This window comes from Toxotes jaculatrix, chromosome 20 (genome assembly GCF_017976425.1).
Source record: "Toxotes jaculatrix isolate fToxJac2 chromosome 20, fToxJac2.pri, whole genome shotgun sequence".
NCBI lineage: Eukaryota > Metazoa > Chordata > Actinopteri > Toxotidae > Toxotes > Toxotes jaculatrix.
In genome coordinates, this window is record NC_054413.1 from 21,050,091 (window position 1) to 21,068,816 (window position 18,726).

Consider the following 18,726-nt stretch of genomic DNA (forward strand, 5'->3'; position numbering starts at 1 on the left):
AATGTGTGAGGACACATCAGAGGAAACAGCTGAGGACAGGCAGAAAACCAAACACTGTGTCCTCACATCTCAACGTCCCTTTAACTGCATCTTTGTCTCAGTTCTGTCTTTGCTGATTGAAAGTGTGACTGTGACATGTTGTTGTGAACTTGCAGGGCTGTGACGGGCATCGCTGTGACTCGAGACGGAGCGGCCATTTTCTCCACATCCCAAGGTCTGAAAACATCTTAAATGTCTACACATACAAATACAGATGACTGTGGGGGCAGAGGCTCAGCACACAGGCCCAGACTCTGCTCGTTAAAATGGGTGTAAAGTCAGAGTGAAGTTGTGAGAAAGTTGTGTTGTCAGGGCTGCAGCAGTGTGAGCTGGGATACTCTGATCAGAAGGCTGAGCTGTGACTGTTTGACTCTTTGTTCCAGACTCAACCCTTAAGATGTTCTCCAAAGAGCTGAAGGAGTTCCAGAGGAGCATGTCGTTCTCTAACATGGTACGCAGCTCCTGCTCTGCTCTTTTCACCTGTTCACCGTTTCTCCTTGTGTTCCTCCGTGTGACTCTGGACTGTTTGACTGTTTTTCAGGCCTTATCGTCATGTCTGATGCTGGCAGATGGTAAAACTGTGGTTTGTTCTTCGTGGGACAACAATGTGTAAGTACAGTCTGTGAGCACATTCAGGGCATTTTCAAACAGATTTTCCCGCTGATACAAACCCTCCTGTCCCCCAGTTACTTCTACTCCGTCCCGTACGGCAGGCGGCAGGACACGCTGATGGGCCACGATGATGCCGTCAGTGAAATGTGTTGGTTTGATGAGCGGCTGTACACGGCGTCCTGGGATTCCACCGTCAAGGTAAAAGCATCTTTGCTGTTCTGTGATGTGGTGCATGTATTCTTATACAGTCAAGCCTGAAATGATTCATACCTCTGGCAAATTTGGACTTAAAGTTACTTTTATTCAACCAGCAAGTTTTTTCTTGAATGGAAATGACACAGGCGTCTCCCAGAAGATAATAAGACGATGTACAAGAGGCAATATTGTGGAAAAAATTATTCATACTCTTCTCAATAATCAATAGAAAAGCCTTGGTTGGCTATTACAGCAATCACACGCTTCCTATAATTGCTGACCAGCTTTTTGCATGTCTCCACTGGGATTTTTGCCCATTCATCTTTAGCGATGAGCTCTAACTCTTTCAGGTTGGAGGGTCTCCATATATACATATACACACATACGTCACTACAGGTGAGAAAAAGCACAGAAAGTAGAAACTCAGGAGTCGAGGTTTTACAGTGAGACGGAGGAAAGGTACTGTCACATTCTTTATTCAGCTGTAGAGGTCTGTGCTCCTCCTCCCCATACACACATCCCTATGTATCAGAATCAGAATCAGAAGCATTTATTGTCATTGTACCAGAATACAACGAAATTATAGCAGCCTGGAGGTGGTGTTACTCCAATCTAATAAATAAAAAAGTATGTACAAATAGTATAAATAAAAGCAGAAATAAAAATAAAAATAGAAATAGAATAATACTTATACAAATAGAATAGAATAGAAAAGTGCTGCAGTAGAAAAAAAATAGTGCAAGAAAGAAAGTAGTGTGTGTACTCAGTGTGTGTGTGTGATGGTTTGTGTTGTGGACTGACTGCAGTGTGTTATCGTCCCCTCAGGTTTGGCAGTGTGCGTCTGACGGCTCCTCCGGTCACAGGAGATCCCAGTTTCACTTGCTGGCTGAGTTGGAACATGATGCTGGGGTGAGTGAGGATGTTGACTCTGTGTTACATGTGTGAACACGTGTGTTCAAGTGATGCAAGTTTACGCTTGCATCACCAGTATATGAAATGTGTGTATTTAACGAATCATGGAGTTTTTGTTTACTTGACTTGCTTAACACAGAGGAAGTGGATGTTGGTGGGGTTTGGTCCAGGTCAGCAGGATCAACAACTTCTCATAGTTTAGTGTTAACACTGTGTATAGTGTCACAGGGATCACAGGACGTGAAACACTCATTTGTGTCCCTGTTGTGTTGCTTTTGTGGCTCTGTGTTCAGGTGAACACCATTGCTCTGAATCCAGCTGGGACTCTGCTGGTTTCTGGCTGTAAAGACGGGACCGTCACCATCTGGGACACCAGCAGCTACGAAACACTGCAGCAAGACCACTGCCACGATGGAACCATCCACCACACGGCTTTTAGTCCAGGTACGTGTTTTTCTGTCTTGGTATACATTAGACCACTTGTCCTATTACATGTTAGAATATTGGTCCACTCAGGTGTTAGACTGTCCTGGTACATGTTAGAATATTTGTCCAGTAAGATGTTAGACAATTTGTCCTGTGAGGTGTTAGACTGTCCTGGTACATGTTAGAATACTTGTCCTGGCAGGTGTTAGACTTTCCGTATACATGTCAGAATACCTGTCCAGTAAGGTGTTTGACAATTTGTCCTGTAAGGTGTTAGACTGTCCTGATACATGTTAGACTTCTTGTCCAGTCAGGTGTTAGATTGTCCTGGTACATGTTAAAAGACTTGTCCTGGCAGGTGTTAGACAATTTGTCCTATCCGGTGTTAGACTGTCCTGATACATGTTAGAATATTTGTCCTGTAAGGTGTTAGACTATTTGTCCAGTCAGGTGTTAGACAATTTGTCCTGTAAGGTGTTAGACTGTCCTGATACATGTTAGAATATTTGTCCTGTAAGGTGTTAGACTGTCCTGGTACATGTTAGACTATTTGTCCAGTCAGGCGTTAGACTGTTTGTCCAGTCAGGTGTTAAGACTGTCCTGGTACATGTTAGAATATTTTTCCTGTTAAGTGTTAGACTGTCCTGGTACATGTTAGACTTTTTGTTCTGTCAGGTGTTAGACAATTTGTCCTGTAAGGTGTTAGACTGTCCTGGTACATGTTAGACTGTTTGTCCTGTAAGGTGTTAGATTATTTGTCCTGTAAGGTGTTAGACTGTCATGTTATAATACTTGTCCTGGCAGGTGTTAGACTGTACTGGTACATGTTAGACTATGTGTCCTGGCAGGTGTTAGACTTTCCTGATACATGTCAGAATACTTGTCCTTTAAGGTGTTAGACTGTCCTGGTACATGTTAGACTTTTTGTCCAGTCAGGTGTTAGACTGTCCTGGTACATGTTAGAATACTTGTCCTGGCAGGTGTTAGATTATTTGTCCTGTCAGGTTTTAGACAATTTGTCCTTGTAAGGTGTTAGACTGTCCTGGTACATGTTAGAATATTTGTCCTGGCAGGTGTTAGACTGTCCTGGTACATGTTAGACTATTTGTCCAGTCAGGTGTTAGACTGTTTGTCCAGTCAGGTGTTAAGACTGTCCTGGTACATGTTAGAATATTTTTCCTGTTAAGTGTTAGACTGTCCTGGTACATGTTAGACTTTTTGTTCTGTCAGGTGTTAGACTGTCCTGGTACATGTTAGACTTTTTGTTCTGTCAGGTGTTAGACAATTGGTCCTGTAAGGTGTTAGACTGTCCTGGTACATGTTAGACTGTTTGTCCTGTAAAGTGTTAGATTATTTGTCCTGTAAGGTGTTAGACTGTCATGTTATAATACTTGTCCTGGCAGGTGTTAGACTGTACTGGTACATGTTAGACTATGTGTCCTGGCAGGTGTTAGACTTTCCTGATACATGTCAGAATACTTGTCCTTTAAGGTGTTAGACTGTCCTGGTACATGTTAGACTTTTTGTCCAGTCAGGTGTTAGACTGTCCTGGTACATGTTAGAATACTTGTCCTGGCAGGTGTTAGACAATTTGTCAAGTCAGGTGTTAGACTGTCCTGGTACATGTTAGACTATTTGTCCTGTAAGGTGTTAGACTGTCCTGATACATGTTAGAATACTTGTCCAGTCAGGTGTGAGACTATTTATCCTGTCAGATGTTAGACTATTTATCCTGTAAGGTGTTAGACTGTCCTGGTACATATTAGACTATTTGTCCAGTCAGGTGTTAGACAATTTGTCCTGTAAGGTGTTAGACTGTCCTGGTACATGTTAGAATACTTGTCCTGGCAGGTGTTAGACTATTTGTCCAGTCAGGTGTTAGACAATTTGTCCTGTAAGGTGTTAGACTGTCCTGGTACATGTTAGAATACTTGTCCTGGCAGGTGTTAGACTATTTGTCCAGTCAGGTGTTAGACAATTTGTCCTGTAAGGTGTTAGACAGTCCTCGTACATGTTAGACTATTTGTCCAGTCAGGTGTTAGACAATTTGTCCTGTAAGGTGTTAGACTGTCCTGGTACATGTTAGAATACTTGTCCTGGCAGGTGTTAGACTATTTGTCCAGTCAGGTGTTAGACTGTCCTGATAAATGTTAGAATATTTGTCCAGTAAGATGTTAGACAATTTGTCCTGTAAGGTGTTAGACTGTCCTGGTACATGTTAGAATACTTGTCCTGGCAGGTGGTAGACTTTCCGTATACATGTCAGAATACCTGTCCAGTAAGGTGTTTGACAATTTGTCCTGTAAGGTGTTAGACTGTCCTGGTACATGTTAGACTTCTTGTCCAGTCAGGTGTTAGATTGTCCTGGTACATGTTAGAAGACTTGTCCTGGCAGGTGTTAGACAATTTGTCCTATCCGGTGTTAGACTGTCCTGATACATGTTAGAATATTTGTCCTGTAAGGTGTTAGACTGTCCTGGTACATGTTAGACTGTTTGTCCTGTAAGGTGTTAGACTGTCATGTTATAATACTTGTCCTGGCAGGTGTTAGACTGTACTGGTACATGTTAGACTATGTGTCCTGGCAGGTGTTAGACTTTCCTGATACATGTTAGAATACTTGTCCTTTAAGGTGTTAGACTGTCCTGGTACATGTTAGACTTTTTGTCCAGTCAGGTGTTAGACTGTCCTGGTACATGTTAGAATACTTGTCCTGGCAGGTGTTAGATTATTTGTCCTGTAAGGTGTTAGACTGTCCTGGTACATGTTAGACTTTTTGTTCTGTCAGGTGTTAGACAATTTGTCCTGTAAGGTGTTAGACTGTCCTGGTACATGTTAGACTGTTTGTCCTGTTAAGTGTTACACTTTCCCGATACATGTCAGAATACTTGTCCAGTCAGGTGTTAGACAGTCCTCGTACATGTTAGACTATTTGTCCAATCAGGTGTTAGACAATTTGTCCTTGTAAGGTGTTAGACAGTCCTCGTACATGTTAGACTATTTGTCCAGTCAGGTGTTAGACTGTACTGGTACATGTTAGATTATTTGTCCTGTAAGGTGTTAGACTATTTGTCCAGTCAGGTGTTAGACAGTTTGTCCTTGTAAGGTGTTAGACTGTCCTGGTACATATTAGATTATTTGTCCTCTAAGATGTTAGACTATTTGTCCAGTCAGGTGTTAGACTGTCCTGGTACATGTTAGAATACTTGTCCTGGCAGGTGTTAGACAATTTGTCAAGTCAGGTGTTAGACTGTCCTGGTACATGTTAGACTATTTGTCCTGTAAGGTGTTAGACTGTCCTGATACATGTTAGAATACTTGTCCAGTCAGGTGTGAGACTATTTATCCTGTAAGGTGTTAGACTATTTGTCCTTGTAAGGTGTTAGACTGTCCTGGTACATATTAGATTATTTGTCCTGTAAGATGTTAGACTATTTGTCCTGGCAGGTGTTAGACTGTCCTGATACATGTTAGAATACTTGTCCAGTCAGGTGTGAGACTATTTGTCCTGTCAGATGTTAGACTATTTATCCTGTAAGGTGTTAGACTGTCCTGGTACATGTTAGACTATTTGTCCAGTCAGGTGTTAGACTGTACTGGTACATGTTAGAAAACTTGTCCTGGCAGGTGTTAGACTATTTGTCCAGTCAGGTGTTAGACTGTCCTGGTACATGTTAGAATATTTGTCCTGTCAGGTGTTAGACTTTCCCGATACATGTCAGAGTACTTGTCCAGTCAGGTGTGAGACTATTTGTCCTGTAAGGTGTTAGACTGTCCTGATACATGTTAGAATATTTGTCCTGTTAAGTGTTAGACTGTCCTGGCACATGTTAGACTTTTTGTCCAGTCAGGTGTTAGACTGTCCTGGTACATGTTAGACTATTTGTCCAGTCAGGTGTTAGACTATTTGTCCTGTAAGGTGTTAGACTGTCCTGGTACATGTTAGAATATTTGTCCTGGCAGGTGTTAGACTGTCCTGGTACATGTTAGACTATTTGTCCTGTCAGGTGTTAGACTGTTTGTCCAGTCAGGTGTTAAGACTGTCCTGGTACATGTTAGAATATTTTTCCTGTTAAGTGTTAGACTGTCCTGGTACATGTTAGACTTTTTGTTCTGTCAGGTGTTAGACAATTGGTCCTGTAAGGTGTTAGACTGTCCTGGTACATGTTAGACTGTTTGTCCTGTAAGGTGTTAGATTATTTGTCCTGTAAGGTGTTAGACTGTCATGTTATAATACTTGTCCTGGCAGGTGTTAGACTGTACTGGTACATGTTAGACTATGTGTCCTGGCAGGTGTTAGACTTTCCTGATGCATGTCAGAATACTTGTCCTTTAAGGTGTTAGACTGTCCTGGTACATGTTAGACTTTTTGTCCAGTCAGGTGTTAGACTGTCCTGGTACATGTTAGAATACTTGTCCTGGCAGGTGTTAGACAATTTGTCAAGTCAGGTGTTAGACTGTCCTGGTACATGTTAGACTATTTGTCCTGTAAGGTGTTAGACTGTCCTGATACATGTTAGAATACTTGTCCAGTCAGGTGTGAGACTATTTATCCTGTAAGGTGTTAGACTATTTGTCCTTGTAAGGTGTTAGACTGTCCTGGTACATATTAGATTATTTGTCCTGTAAGATGTTAGACTATTTGTCCTGGCAGGTGTTAGACTGTCCTGATACATGTTAGAATACTTGTCCAGTCAGGTGTGAGACTATTTGTCCTGTCAGATGTTAGACTATTTATCCTGTAAGATGTTAGACTGTCCTGGTACATGTTAGACTATTTGTCCTGTAAGGTGCTAGACTGTCCTGGTACATGTTAGACTATTTGTCCAGTCAGGTGTTAGACTGTACTGGTACATGTTAGAAAACTTGTCCTGGCAGGTGTTAGACTATTTGTCCAGTCAGGTGTTAGACTGTCCTGGTACATGTTAGAATATTTGTCCTGTCAGGTGTTAGACTTTCCCGATACATGTCAGAGTACTTGTCCAGTCAGGTGTGAGACAATTTGTCCTTTAAGGTGTTAGACTGTCCTGATACATGTTAGAATATTTGTCCTGTTAAGTGTTAGACTGTCCTGGCACATGTTAGACTTTTTGTCCAGTCAGGTGTTAGACTATTTGTCCTGTAAGGTGTTAGACTGTCCTGATACATGTTAGAATATTTGTCCTGTTAAGTGTTAGACTGTCCTGGCACATGTTAGACTTTTTGTCCAGTCAGGTGTTAGACTGTCCTGGTACATGTTAGACTATTTGTCCAGTCAGGTGTTAGACTATTTGTCCTGTAAGGTGTTAGACTGTACTGGTACATGTTAGAATACTTGTCCTGGCAGGTGTTAGACAATATGTCCAGTCAGGTGTTAGACTGTCCTGGTACATGTTAGACTTTTTGTCCAGTCAGGTGTTAGACTATTTATCCTGTAAGGTGTTAGACTGTCCTGATACATGTTAGAATATTTGTCCTGTTAAGTGTTAGACTGTCCTGGCACATGTTAGACTTTTTGTCCAGTCAGGTGTTAGACTATTTGTCCTGTTAAGTGTTAGACTGTCCTGGTACATGTTAGACTTTTTGTCCAGTCAGGTGTTAGACTATTTATCCTGTAAGGTGTTAGACTGTCCTGATACATGTTAGAATATTTTTCCTGTTAAGTGTTAGACTGTCCTGGCACATGTTAGACTTTTTGTCCTTTCAGGTGTTAGACTATTTGTCCTGGCAGGTGTTAGATTATTTGTCCAGTAAGGTGTTTGACAATTTGTCCTGTAAGGTGTTAGACTGTCCTGGTACATGTTAGAATACTTGTCCTGGCAGGTGTTAGATTATTTGTCCTGTAAGGTGTTAGACTGTACTGGTACATGTTAGACTATGTGTCCTGGCAGGTGTTAGACTATTTGTCCTGTTAAGTGTTAGACTTTCCCGATACATGTCAGAATACTTGTCCAGTCAGGTGTTAGACAGTCCTCGTACATGTTAGACTCTTTGTCCAGTCAGGTGTTAGACAATTTGTCCTTGTAAGGTGTTAGACTGTCCTAGTACATGTTAGAATATTTGTCCTGGCAGGTGTTAGTCTACTTGTCCTGTCAGATGTTAGACTATTTATCCTGTAAGGTGTTAGACTGTCCTGGTACATGTTAGACTTTTTGTCCAGTCAGGTGTTAGACTATTTGTCCTGTAAGGTGTTAGACTGTCCTGGTACATGTTAGAATATTTGTCCTGTAAGGTGTTAGACTTTCCCGATACATGTCAGAATACTTGTCCAGTCAGGTGTTAGATTGTACTGGTACATGTTAGATTATTTGTCCTGTAAGGTGTTAGACTATTTGTCCAGTCAGGTGTTAGACAATTTGTCCTTGTAAGGTGTTAGACTGTCCTGGTACATATTAGATTATTTCTCCAGTCAAGTGTTAGACTATTTGTCCTGTTAAGTGTTAGACTGTCCTGGCACATGTTAGACTTTTTGTCCAGTCAGGTGTTAGACTATTTGTCCTTTAAGGTGTTAGACTGTCCTGATACATGTTAGAATATTTGTCCTGTAAGGTGTTAGACTATTTGTCCAGTCAGGTGTTAGACAATTTGTCAAGTCAGGTGTTAGACTGTCCTGGTACATGTTAGACTATTTGTCCTGGCAGGTGTTAGACTTTTTATCCTGTAAGGTGTTAGACTGTCCTGGTACATGTTAGAATACTTGTCCAGTCAGGTGTGAGACTTTTTGTCCTGTCAGGTGTTAGACAATTTGTTCTCCAAGGTGTTAGACTGTCCTGGTACATGTTAGAATATTTGTCCTGGCAGGTGTTAGACTATTTGTCCTTTAAGGTGTTTAACTATCCTGATAAACGTTAGAATACTTGTCCAGTCAGGTGTTAGACTGTCCTGGTACATGTTAGACTATTTGTCCTGGTAGGTGTTAGACTTTCCCGATACATGTCAGAGTACTTGTCCAGTCAGGTGTGAGACAATTTGTCCTTTAAGGTGTTAGACTGTCCTGATACATGTTAGAATATTTGTCCTGTTAAGTGTTAGACTGTCCTGGCACATGTTAGACTTTTTGTCCAGTCAGGTGTTAGACTATTTGTCCTGTAAGGTGTTAGACTGTCCTGGTACATGTTAGATTTTTTGTCCAGTCAGGTGTTAGACTGTCCTGGTACATGTTAGATTTTTTGTCCAGTCAGGTGTTAGACTGTCCTGGTACATGTTAGACTATTTGTCCTGTAAGGTGTTAGACTATACTGGTACATGTTAGAATACTTGTCCTGGCAGGTGTTAGACAATTTGTCCAGTCAGGTGTTAGACTGTCCTGGTACATGTTAGACTTCTTGTCCAGTCAGGTGTTAGATTGTCCTGGTACATGTTAGAAGACTTGTCCTGGCAGGTGTTAGACAATTTGTCCTATCCGGTGTTAGACTGTCCTGATACATGTTAGAATATTTGTCCTGTAAGGTGTTAGACTGTCCTGGTACATGTTAGAATATTTGTCCTGGCAGGTGTTAGACTGTCCTGGTACATGTTAGACTATTTGTCCTGTCAGGTGTTAGACTGTTTGTCCAGTCAGGTGTTAAGACTGTCCTGGTACATGTTAGAATATTTTTCCTGTTAAGTGTTAGACTGTCCTGGTACATGTTAGACTTTTTGTTCTGTCAGGTGTTAGACAATTGGTCCTGTAAGGTGTTAGACTGTCCTGGTACATGTTAGACTGTTTGTCCTGTAAGGTGTTAGATTATTTGTCCTGTAAGGTGTTAGACTGTCATGTTATAATACTTGTCCTGGCAGGTGTTAGACTGTACTGGTACATGTTAGACTATGTGTCCTGGCAGGTGTTAGACTTTCCTGATGCATGTCAGAATACTTGTCCTTTAAGGTGTTAGACTGTCCTGGTACATGTTAGACTTTTTGTCCAGTCAGGTGTTAGACTGTCCTGGTACATGTTAGAATACTTGTCCTGGCAGGTGTTAGACAATTTGTCAAGTCAGGTGTTAGACTGTCCTGATAAATGTTAGAATATTTGTCCAGTAAGATGTTAGACAATTTGTCCTGTAAGGTGTTAGACTGTCCTGGTACATGTTAGACTTCTTGTCCAGTCAGGTGTTAGATTGTCCTGGTACATGTTAGAAGACTTGTCCTGGCAGGTGTTAGACAATTTGTCCTATCCGGTGTTAGACTGTCCTGATACATGTTAGATTATTTGTCCTGTAAGGTGTTAGACTGTCCTGGTACATGTTAGACTTTTTGTTCTGTCAGGTGTTAGACAATTTGTCCAGTCAGGTGTTAGACTGTACTGGTACATGTTAGAATACTTGTCCTGGCAGGTGTTAGACAATTTGTCCAGTCAGGTGTTAGACTGTCCTGGTACATGTTAGACTTTTTGTCCAGTCAGGTGTTAGACTGTCCTGGTACATGTTAGACTATTTGTCCAGTCAGGTGTTAGACTATTTGTCCTGTAAGGTGTTAGACTGTACTGGTACATGTTAGAATACTTGTCCTGGCAGGTGTTAGACAATTTGTCCTGTCAGGTGTTAGACTTTCCCGATACATGTCAGAGTACTTGTCCAGTCAGGTGTGAGACAATTTGTCCTTGTAAGGTGTTAGACTGTCCTGGTACATATTAGATTATTTCTCCAGTCAAGTGTTAGACAATTTGTCCTATCCGGTGTTAGACTGTCCTGATACATGTTAGAATATTTGTCCTGTAAGGTGTTAGACTGTCCTGGTACATGTTAGATTTTTTGTCCAGTCAGGTGTTAGACTATTTGTCCTTTAAGGTGTTAGACTGTCCTGATACATGTTAGAATATTTGTCCTGTAAGGTGTTAGACTGTCCTGGTACATGTTAGATTTTTTGTCCAGTCAGGTGTTAGACTGTCCTGGTACATGTTAGACTATTTGTCCTGTAAGGTGTTAGACTATACTGGTACATGTTAGAATACTTGTCCTGGCAGGTGTTAGACAATTTGTCCAGTCAGGTGTTAGACTGTCCTGGTACATGTTAGACTTCTTGTCCAGTCAGGTGTTAGATTGTCCTGGTACATGTTAGAAGACTTGTCCTGGCAGGTGTTAGACAATTTGTCCTATCCGGTGTTAGACTGTCCTGATACATGTTAGAATATTTGTCCTGTAAGGTGTTAGACTGTCCTGGTACATGTTAGAATACTTGTCCTGGCAGGTGTTAGACTATTTGTCCAGTCAGGTGTTAGACTGTCCTGATAAATGTTAGAATATTTGTCCAGTAAGATGTTAGACAATTTGTCCTGTAAGGTGTTAGACTGTCCTGGTACATGTTAGAATACTTGTCCTGGCAGGTGGTAGACTTTCCGTATACATGTCAGAATACCTGTCCAGTAAGGTGTTTGACAATTTGTCCTGTAAGGTGTTAGACTGTCCTGGTACATGTTAGACTTCTTGTCCAGTCAGGTGTTAGATTGTCCTGGTACATGTTAGAAGACTTGTCCTGGCAGGTGTTAGACAATTTGTCCTATCCGGTGTTAGACTGTCCTGATACATGTTAGAATATTTGTCCTGTAAGGTGTTAGACTGTCCTGGTACATGTTAGACTTTTTGTCCAGTCAGGTGTTAGACTGTCCTGGTACATGTTAGAATACTTGTCCTGGCAGGTGTTAGATTATTTGTCCTGTAAGGTGTTAGACTGTCCTGGTACATGTTAGACTTTTTGTTCTGTCAGGTGTTAGACAATTTGTCCTGTAAGGTGTTAGACTGTCCTGGTACATGTTAGACTGTTTGTCCTGTTAAGTGTTACACTTTCCCGATACATGTCAGAATACTTGTCCAGTCAGGTGTTAGACAGTCCTCGTACATGTTAGACTATTTGTCCAATCAGGTGTTAGACAATTTGTCCTTGTAAGGTGTTAGACAGTCCTCGTACATGTTAGACTATTTGTCCAGTCAGGTGTTAGACTGTACTGGTACATGTTAGATTATTTGTCCTGTAAGGTGTTAGACTATTTGTCCAGTCAGGTGTTAGACAATTTGTCCTTGTAAGGTGTTAGACTGTCCTGGTACATATTAGATTATTTGTCCTCTAAGATGTTAGACTATTTGTCCAGTCAGGTGTTAGACTGTCCTGGTACATGTTAGAATACTTGTCCTGGCAGGTGTTAGACAATTTGTCAAGTCAGGTGTTAGACTGTCCTGGTACATGTTAGACTATTTGTCCTGTAAGGTGTTAGACTGTCCTGATACATGTTAGAATACTTGTCCAGTCAGGTGTGAGACTATTTATCCTGTAAGGTGTTAGACTATTTGTCCTTGTAAGGTGTTAGACTGTCCTGGTACATATTAGATTATTTGTCCTGTAAGATGTTAGACTATTTGTCCTGGCAGGTGTTAGACTGTCCTGATACATGTTAGAATACTTGTCCAGTCAGGTGTGAGACTATTTGTCCTGTCAGATGTTAGACTATTTATCCTGTAAGACTATTTATCCTGTAAGACTGTCCTGGTACATGTTAGACTATTTGTCCTGTAAGGTGCTAGACTGTCCTGGTACATGTTAGACTATTTGTCCAGTCAGGTGTTAGACTGTACTGGTACATGTTAGAAAACTTGTCCTGGCAGGTGTTAGACTATTTGTCCAGTCAGGTGTTAGACTGTCCTGGTACATGTTAGAATATTTGTCCTGTCAGGTGTTAGACTTTCCCGATACATGTCAGAGTACTTGTCCAGTCAGGTGTGAGACAATTTGTCCTTTAAGGTGTTAGACTGTCCTGATACATGTTAGAATATTTGTCCTGTTAAGTGTTAGACTGTCCTGGCACATGTTAGACTTTTTGTCCAGTCAGGTGTTAGACTATTTGTCCTGTAAGGTGTTAGACTGTCCTGATACATGTTAGAATATTTGTCCTGTTAAGTGTTAGACTGTCCTGGCACATGTTAGACTTTTTGTCCAGTCAGGTGTTAGACTGTCCTGGTACATGTTAGACTATTTGTCCAGTCAGGTGTTAGACTATTTGTCCTGTAAGGTGTTAGACTGTACTGGTACATGTTAGAATACTTGTCCTGGCAGGTGTTAGACAATATGTCCAGTCAGGTGTTAGACTGTCCTGGTACATGTTAGACTTTTTGTCCAGTCAGGTGTTAGACTATTTATCCTGTAAGGTGTTAGACTGTCCTGATACATGTTAGAATATTTGTCCTGTTAAGTGTTAGACTGTCCTGGCACATGTTAGACTTTTTGTCCAGTCAGGTGTTAGACTATTTGTCCTGTTAAGTGTTAGACTGTCCTGGTACATGTTAGACTTTTTGTCCAGTCAGGTGTTAGACTATTTATCCTGTAAGGTGTTAGACTGTCCTGATACATGTTAGAATATTTTTCCTGTTAAGTGTTAGACTGTCCTGGCACATGTTAGACTTTTTGTCCTTTCAGGTGTTAGACTATTTGTCCTGGCAGGTGTTAGATTATTTGTCCAGTAAGGTGTTTGACAATTTGTCCTGTAAGGTGTTAGACTGTCCTGGTACATGTTAGAATACTTGTCCTGGCAGGTGTTAGATTATTTGTCCTGTAAGGTGTTAGACTGTACTGGTACATGTTAGAATACTTGTCCAGTCAGGTGTTAGACTGTCCTGGTACATGTTAGACTATTTGTCCTGTAAGGTGTTAGACTATACTGGTACATGTTAGAATACTTGTCCTGGCAGGTGTTAGACAATTTGTCCAGTCAGGTGTTAGACTGTCCTGGTACATGTTAGACTATTTGTCCTGTTAAGTGTTAGACTTTCCCGATACATGTCAGAATACTTGTCCAGTCAGGTGTTAGACAGTCCTCGTACATGTTAGACTATTTGTCCAATCAGGTGTTAGACAATTTGTCCTTGTAAGATGTTAGACTGTCCTGGTACATGTTAGACTATTTGTCCTGTAAGGTGTTAGACTGTCCTGGTACATGTTAGAATATTTGTCCTGGCAGGTGTTAGACTATTTGTCCTGTAAGGTGTTAGACTGTCCTGGTACATGTTAGAATATTTGTCCTGGCAGGTGTTAGACTATTTATCCTGTAAGGTGTTAGACTGTCCTGGTACATGTTAGAATATTTGTCCTGGCAGGTGTTAGACTATTTGTCCTTTAAGGTGTTTAACTATCCTGATAAACGTTAGAATACTTGTCCAGTCAGGTGTTAGACTGTCCTGGTACATGTTAGAATATTTGTCCTGTAAGGTGTTAGACTTTCCCGATACATGTCAGAGTACTTGTCCAGTCAGGTGTGAGACAATTTGTCCTTTAAGGTGTTTGACTGTCCTGGTACATGTTAGAAGACTTGTCCTGTTAGGTGTTAGACTGTACTGGTACATGTTAGAATACTTGTCCTTGCAGGTGTTAAACTGTCCTGGTACATGTTAGACTATTTGTCCTGTTAGGTGTTAGACTTTCCTGGCACATGTTAGTCTATTTGTCCTTGAAGGTGTTAGACTGTCCTGGTACATATAAGAATATTTGTCATGTAAGGTGTTGGACTGTCCTGATACATGTTAGACTATTTGTCCTGTCAGGTGTTTGACTGTCCTGATAAATGTTTGAATATTTGTCCAGTCAGGTGTTAGACTGTCCTGGTACATATAAGAATATTTGTCCTTGCAGGTGTTAGACTGTTCTGGTACATGTTAGACTATTTGTCCAGGTAGGTGTTAGACAATTTGTCCTGTAAGGTGTTAGACTGTCCTTGTACACGTTAGACTATTTGTCCTGTAATGTGTTAGACTGTCCTGTTACATGTTAGAATACTTGTCCAGTCAGGTGTTAGACAATTTCTCCTGTAAGGTGTTAGACAATTTGTCCAGTCAGGTGTTAGACTATTTGTCCTGGCAGGTGTTACACTGTCCTGGTACGTTAGACTATTTGTCCTGGCAGGTGTTAGACAATTTGTCTTGTAAGCTGTTAGACTGTCCTTGTGCATGTAAGAATATTCGTCCTGTAAGTATTTTGACTGTCCTGGTACATGTTAGACAATTTGTCCAGTCAGGTGTTAGACTATTTGTCCTGTCAGGTTTTAGACTGTCCTGTTACATGTTAGACGTTTTGTCATGGAAGATGTTAGACAATTTGTTTAATAAAGTATGAGACTGTCCTGATACATGTTAGCCTAAGAGTCTTTATCTTAGGCTTCAGCCTTACGTTGGCCAGGGTTTGGACAACTGCTTCTACTTTTACCAGTTCAATCACTGGGCTTCTTCACTGGTTCACTGGTTTTCATCAGAGCCCAGAACCTGCCTCTCAGGTGGAGGAAGGGAACATTTGCCCCTCTGCATTGACCTTTAAGCACCTGATTTGTACCTACAAAGCACTCACCTGGAAACCATGACAGGCTCTGAAGCACCTGACCCTAACCTTGTGTTTTACACCCTCAGACAGCCGACACGTTCTCAGCACCGGAGCAGACTCCTGTATGAAGGTGACCGACGTGCAGACAGGAATGGTGATCTCAACTGTGAAAGCTGAGGAGGAGCAGAGGTAAGCCCCCACCTCCGTTATGGTCCCATGCTAAGAGTATTTGCCTTTATCTCATTCGAATCATTACTACTGAAGAACTTTAATAAGTTTACTTTGACTTGAGTTCAGGTCTCAAAGAACTGAACACAAGTCTGAGCCATTTAAAAGGCGGCGTCTTCAGTCTGTGTGGGTGTTTCCAGGTGTTTCTGCTGGGACGGGAACTCGGTGCTGAGTGGGGGTCAGTCTGGTGACCTCTACCTGTGGGACCTGCTGAGTAACACAGTCACAGAGAGGATTGCTGCACACTCAGGTATTTTTTACTTGTTGTGTTCTGTGACTGGAAAAACAGAAAGTTGTGCTCTAGCAGAAACAGAGTGAATATGTCCCTCCTTTGCCCAGGTGCTGTCACAGCCATGTGGATGAATGATCTGTGCACCACAGTGATCACAGGTGGGGACGACAGACAGATGATCTATTGGAAGCTCCAGAGTTAAACCGCTGTTTCTGCACAGCCTGCTGGGGACACTAAGACGTCCAGTGTGACGCAATGGACAGCACAGACTCTGAACAGACTCATTAAATAGTAGTGAAGAGCTGAAAACGTACTGTATCACAGGTGCTGCCCTGAACCAGACTACAGCTCGTGCACCACAGTGAGAGGAGTAACATCAACAGTGTATAAGCCTTACTTTTCAGCTTATGTTAGTGTGGATCAATTTCCTGTTTATTATTTGCTTTATATCATGTTACAGATTTTTAAATGAGTGATCGTGTCTTTAGCTTTATGTGCATTTTATTCTGTTAAGAGGACTCATACTGTCCGAGCTTCATGCTGCTCAGGTGTTAGCCTTAGTAAATAATGCTTACCTCTGAACATACACACCTCAGAGATTCCTGCAGACAGACTGAGATGACAAGAGATGTATGAACCATCTGTACTGAACTGTCTTTACCAAGTGAATAATTAGGGCCCGAGCATGAAAACTCGTGGAAGTGAAATTGGAATGATTCTTCTTCTTCTTATTAAACTCATGCAAAGCCCTATTGGAATTGGAATGATTCGTCTTCTTCTTCTTATTATTATTATTAGGGCCCGAGCACATACTTCATCCAATGTGGATCAAACTTTACAGTCAGGATGACTTTGAGACTCTCAACTGGGGAAAAGAGCAGGAGAAAGGAGAGGACATAGGTGGAATCTGGTGCTTCGCTGCGACTCCAGAGGGTCGCAAGGGGTGCAAGGGCCCGCCCATCGCTGCTTGCAGCTTCAATTACATTTCGAGACCATTCTAAAGTATGGCCGATTTTGAAGCATTCCTTTACTATGTTATGCTGTGTTAGACTGTCCTCGTACATGTTACACTACTTGTCCTGAAAGGTGTTAGACTATTTGTCCTAGCAGGTGTTAGACTGTCATGTTAGAATACTAACATTATAAATACTAAAGTAGAGTAAAGAGGTCATACTAAAGTATGACTTTTTTTGGCCGATTTTGACGCCTTACTATACTATGACGTTTTTTATGACATTTTGAGGTCATACTAAAGTATGACTTTTTTTGGCCGATTTTGACGCCTTACTATACTATGACGTTTTTTATGACACTTTGAGGTCATACTAAAGTATGACTTTTTTTGGCCGATTTTGACGCCTTACTATACTATGACGTTTTTTATGACACTTTGAGGTCATACTAAAGTATGACTTTTTTTGGCCGATTTTGACTTCTTACTATACTATGACGTTTTTTATGACATTTGGAGGTGGAAAAAAATTTTGACTTTTTTTGGCCGAAAAAAACGGCATACTATACTATGACGTTTTTTATGACATTTTGAGGTCATACTAAAGTATGACTTTTTTTGGCCGAAAAAAACGGCATACTATACTATGACGTTTTTTATGACACTTTGAGGTCATACTAAAGTATGACTTTTTTTGGCCGATTTTGACGCCTTACTATACTATGACGTTTTTTATTACATTTAGAGGCCGAAAAAAATTTTGACTTTTTTTGCCCGGAAAAAACGGCATACTATACTATGACGTTTTTTATGACATTTTGAGGTCATACTAAAGTATGACTTTTTTTGGCCGAAAAAAACGGCATACTATACTATGACGTTTTTTATGACATTTTGAGGTGGAAAAAATTTTTGACTTTTTTTGGCCGAAAAAAACGGCATACTATACTATGACGTTTTTTATGACATTTTGAGACCAAAAAAAATGTTAACTTTTTTTGCCCGAAAAAAACGGCATACTATACTATGACGTTTTTTATGACATTTTGAGGTGGAAAAAAATGTTGACTTTTTTTGGCCGAAAAAAACGGCATACTATACTATGATGTTTTTTATGACATTTTGAGACCGAAAAAAATGTTGACTTTTTTTGGCCGAAAAAAACGGCATACTATACTATGACGTTTTTTATGACATTTTGAGACCAAAAAAAACTGACTTTTTTTGGCCGAAAAAAACGACATACTATACTATGACGTTTTTTATGACATTTTGAGGTCATACTAAAGTATGACTTTTTTTGGCCGAAAAAAAACGGCATACTATACTATGACGTTTTTTATGACATTTTGAGGTGGAAAAAAATTGTGACTTTTTTTGGCCGAAAAAAACGGCATACTATACTATGACGTTTTTTATGACATTTTGAGGTCATACTAAAGTATGACTTTTTTTGGCCGAAAAAAACGGCATACTATACTATGATGTTTTTTATGACATTTTGAGGTGGAAAAAAATTTAGACTTTTTTTGGCCGAAAAAAACGGCATACTATACTATGATGTTTTTTATGACATTTTGAGGTGGAAAAAAATTTAGACTTTTTTTGGCCGAAAAAAACGGCATACTATACTATGACGTTTTTTATGACATTTTGAGGTGGAAAAAAATTTTAACTTTTTTTGGCCGAAAAAAACGGCATACTATACTATGACGTCTTTTATGACATTTTGAGGTGGAAAAAAATGTTGACTTTTTTTGGCCGAAAAAAACGGCATACTATACTATGATGTTTTTTATGACATTTTGAGACCGAAAAAAATGTTGACTTTTTTTGGCCGAAAAAAACGGCATACTATACTATGACGTTTTTTATG

At 40.5% G+C, this 18,726-nt stretch overlaps 1 protein-coding gene across 1 annotated transcript in view; it reads left to right on the plus strand.

The window, feature by feature from the left end:
- Positions 1 to 16,656, plus strand: part of nsmaf (neutral sphingomyelinase (N-SMase) activation associated factor) — a 38,707-nt gene extending 22,051 nt beyond the window's left edge. Inside the window, exons 23-31 of the mRNA XM_041066259.1 lie at positions 156 to 214; positions 423 to 490; positions 581 to 648; positions 726 to 849; positions 1,672 to 1,755; positions 2,052 to 2,202; positions 15,525 to 15,627; positions 15,807 to 15,916; positions 16,006 to 16,656. Coding sequence (XP_040922193.1) covers positions 156 to 214; positions 423 to 490; positions 581 to 648; positions 726 to 849; positions 1,672 to 1,755; positions 2,052 to 2,202; positions 15,525 to 15,627; positions 15,807 to 15,916; positions 16,006 to 16,100 — 862 coding nt within the window. The 3' untranslated portion in view covers positions 16,101 to 16,656. The remainder of the gene's footprint in view (positions 1 to 155; positions 215 to 422; positions 491 to 580; positions 649 to 725; positions 850 to 1,671; positions 1,756 to 2,051; positions 2,203 to 15,524; positions 15,628 to 15,806; positions 15,917 to 16,005) is intronic.
- Positions 16,657 to 18,726: the final 2,070 nt, after the last annotated feature.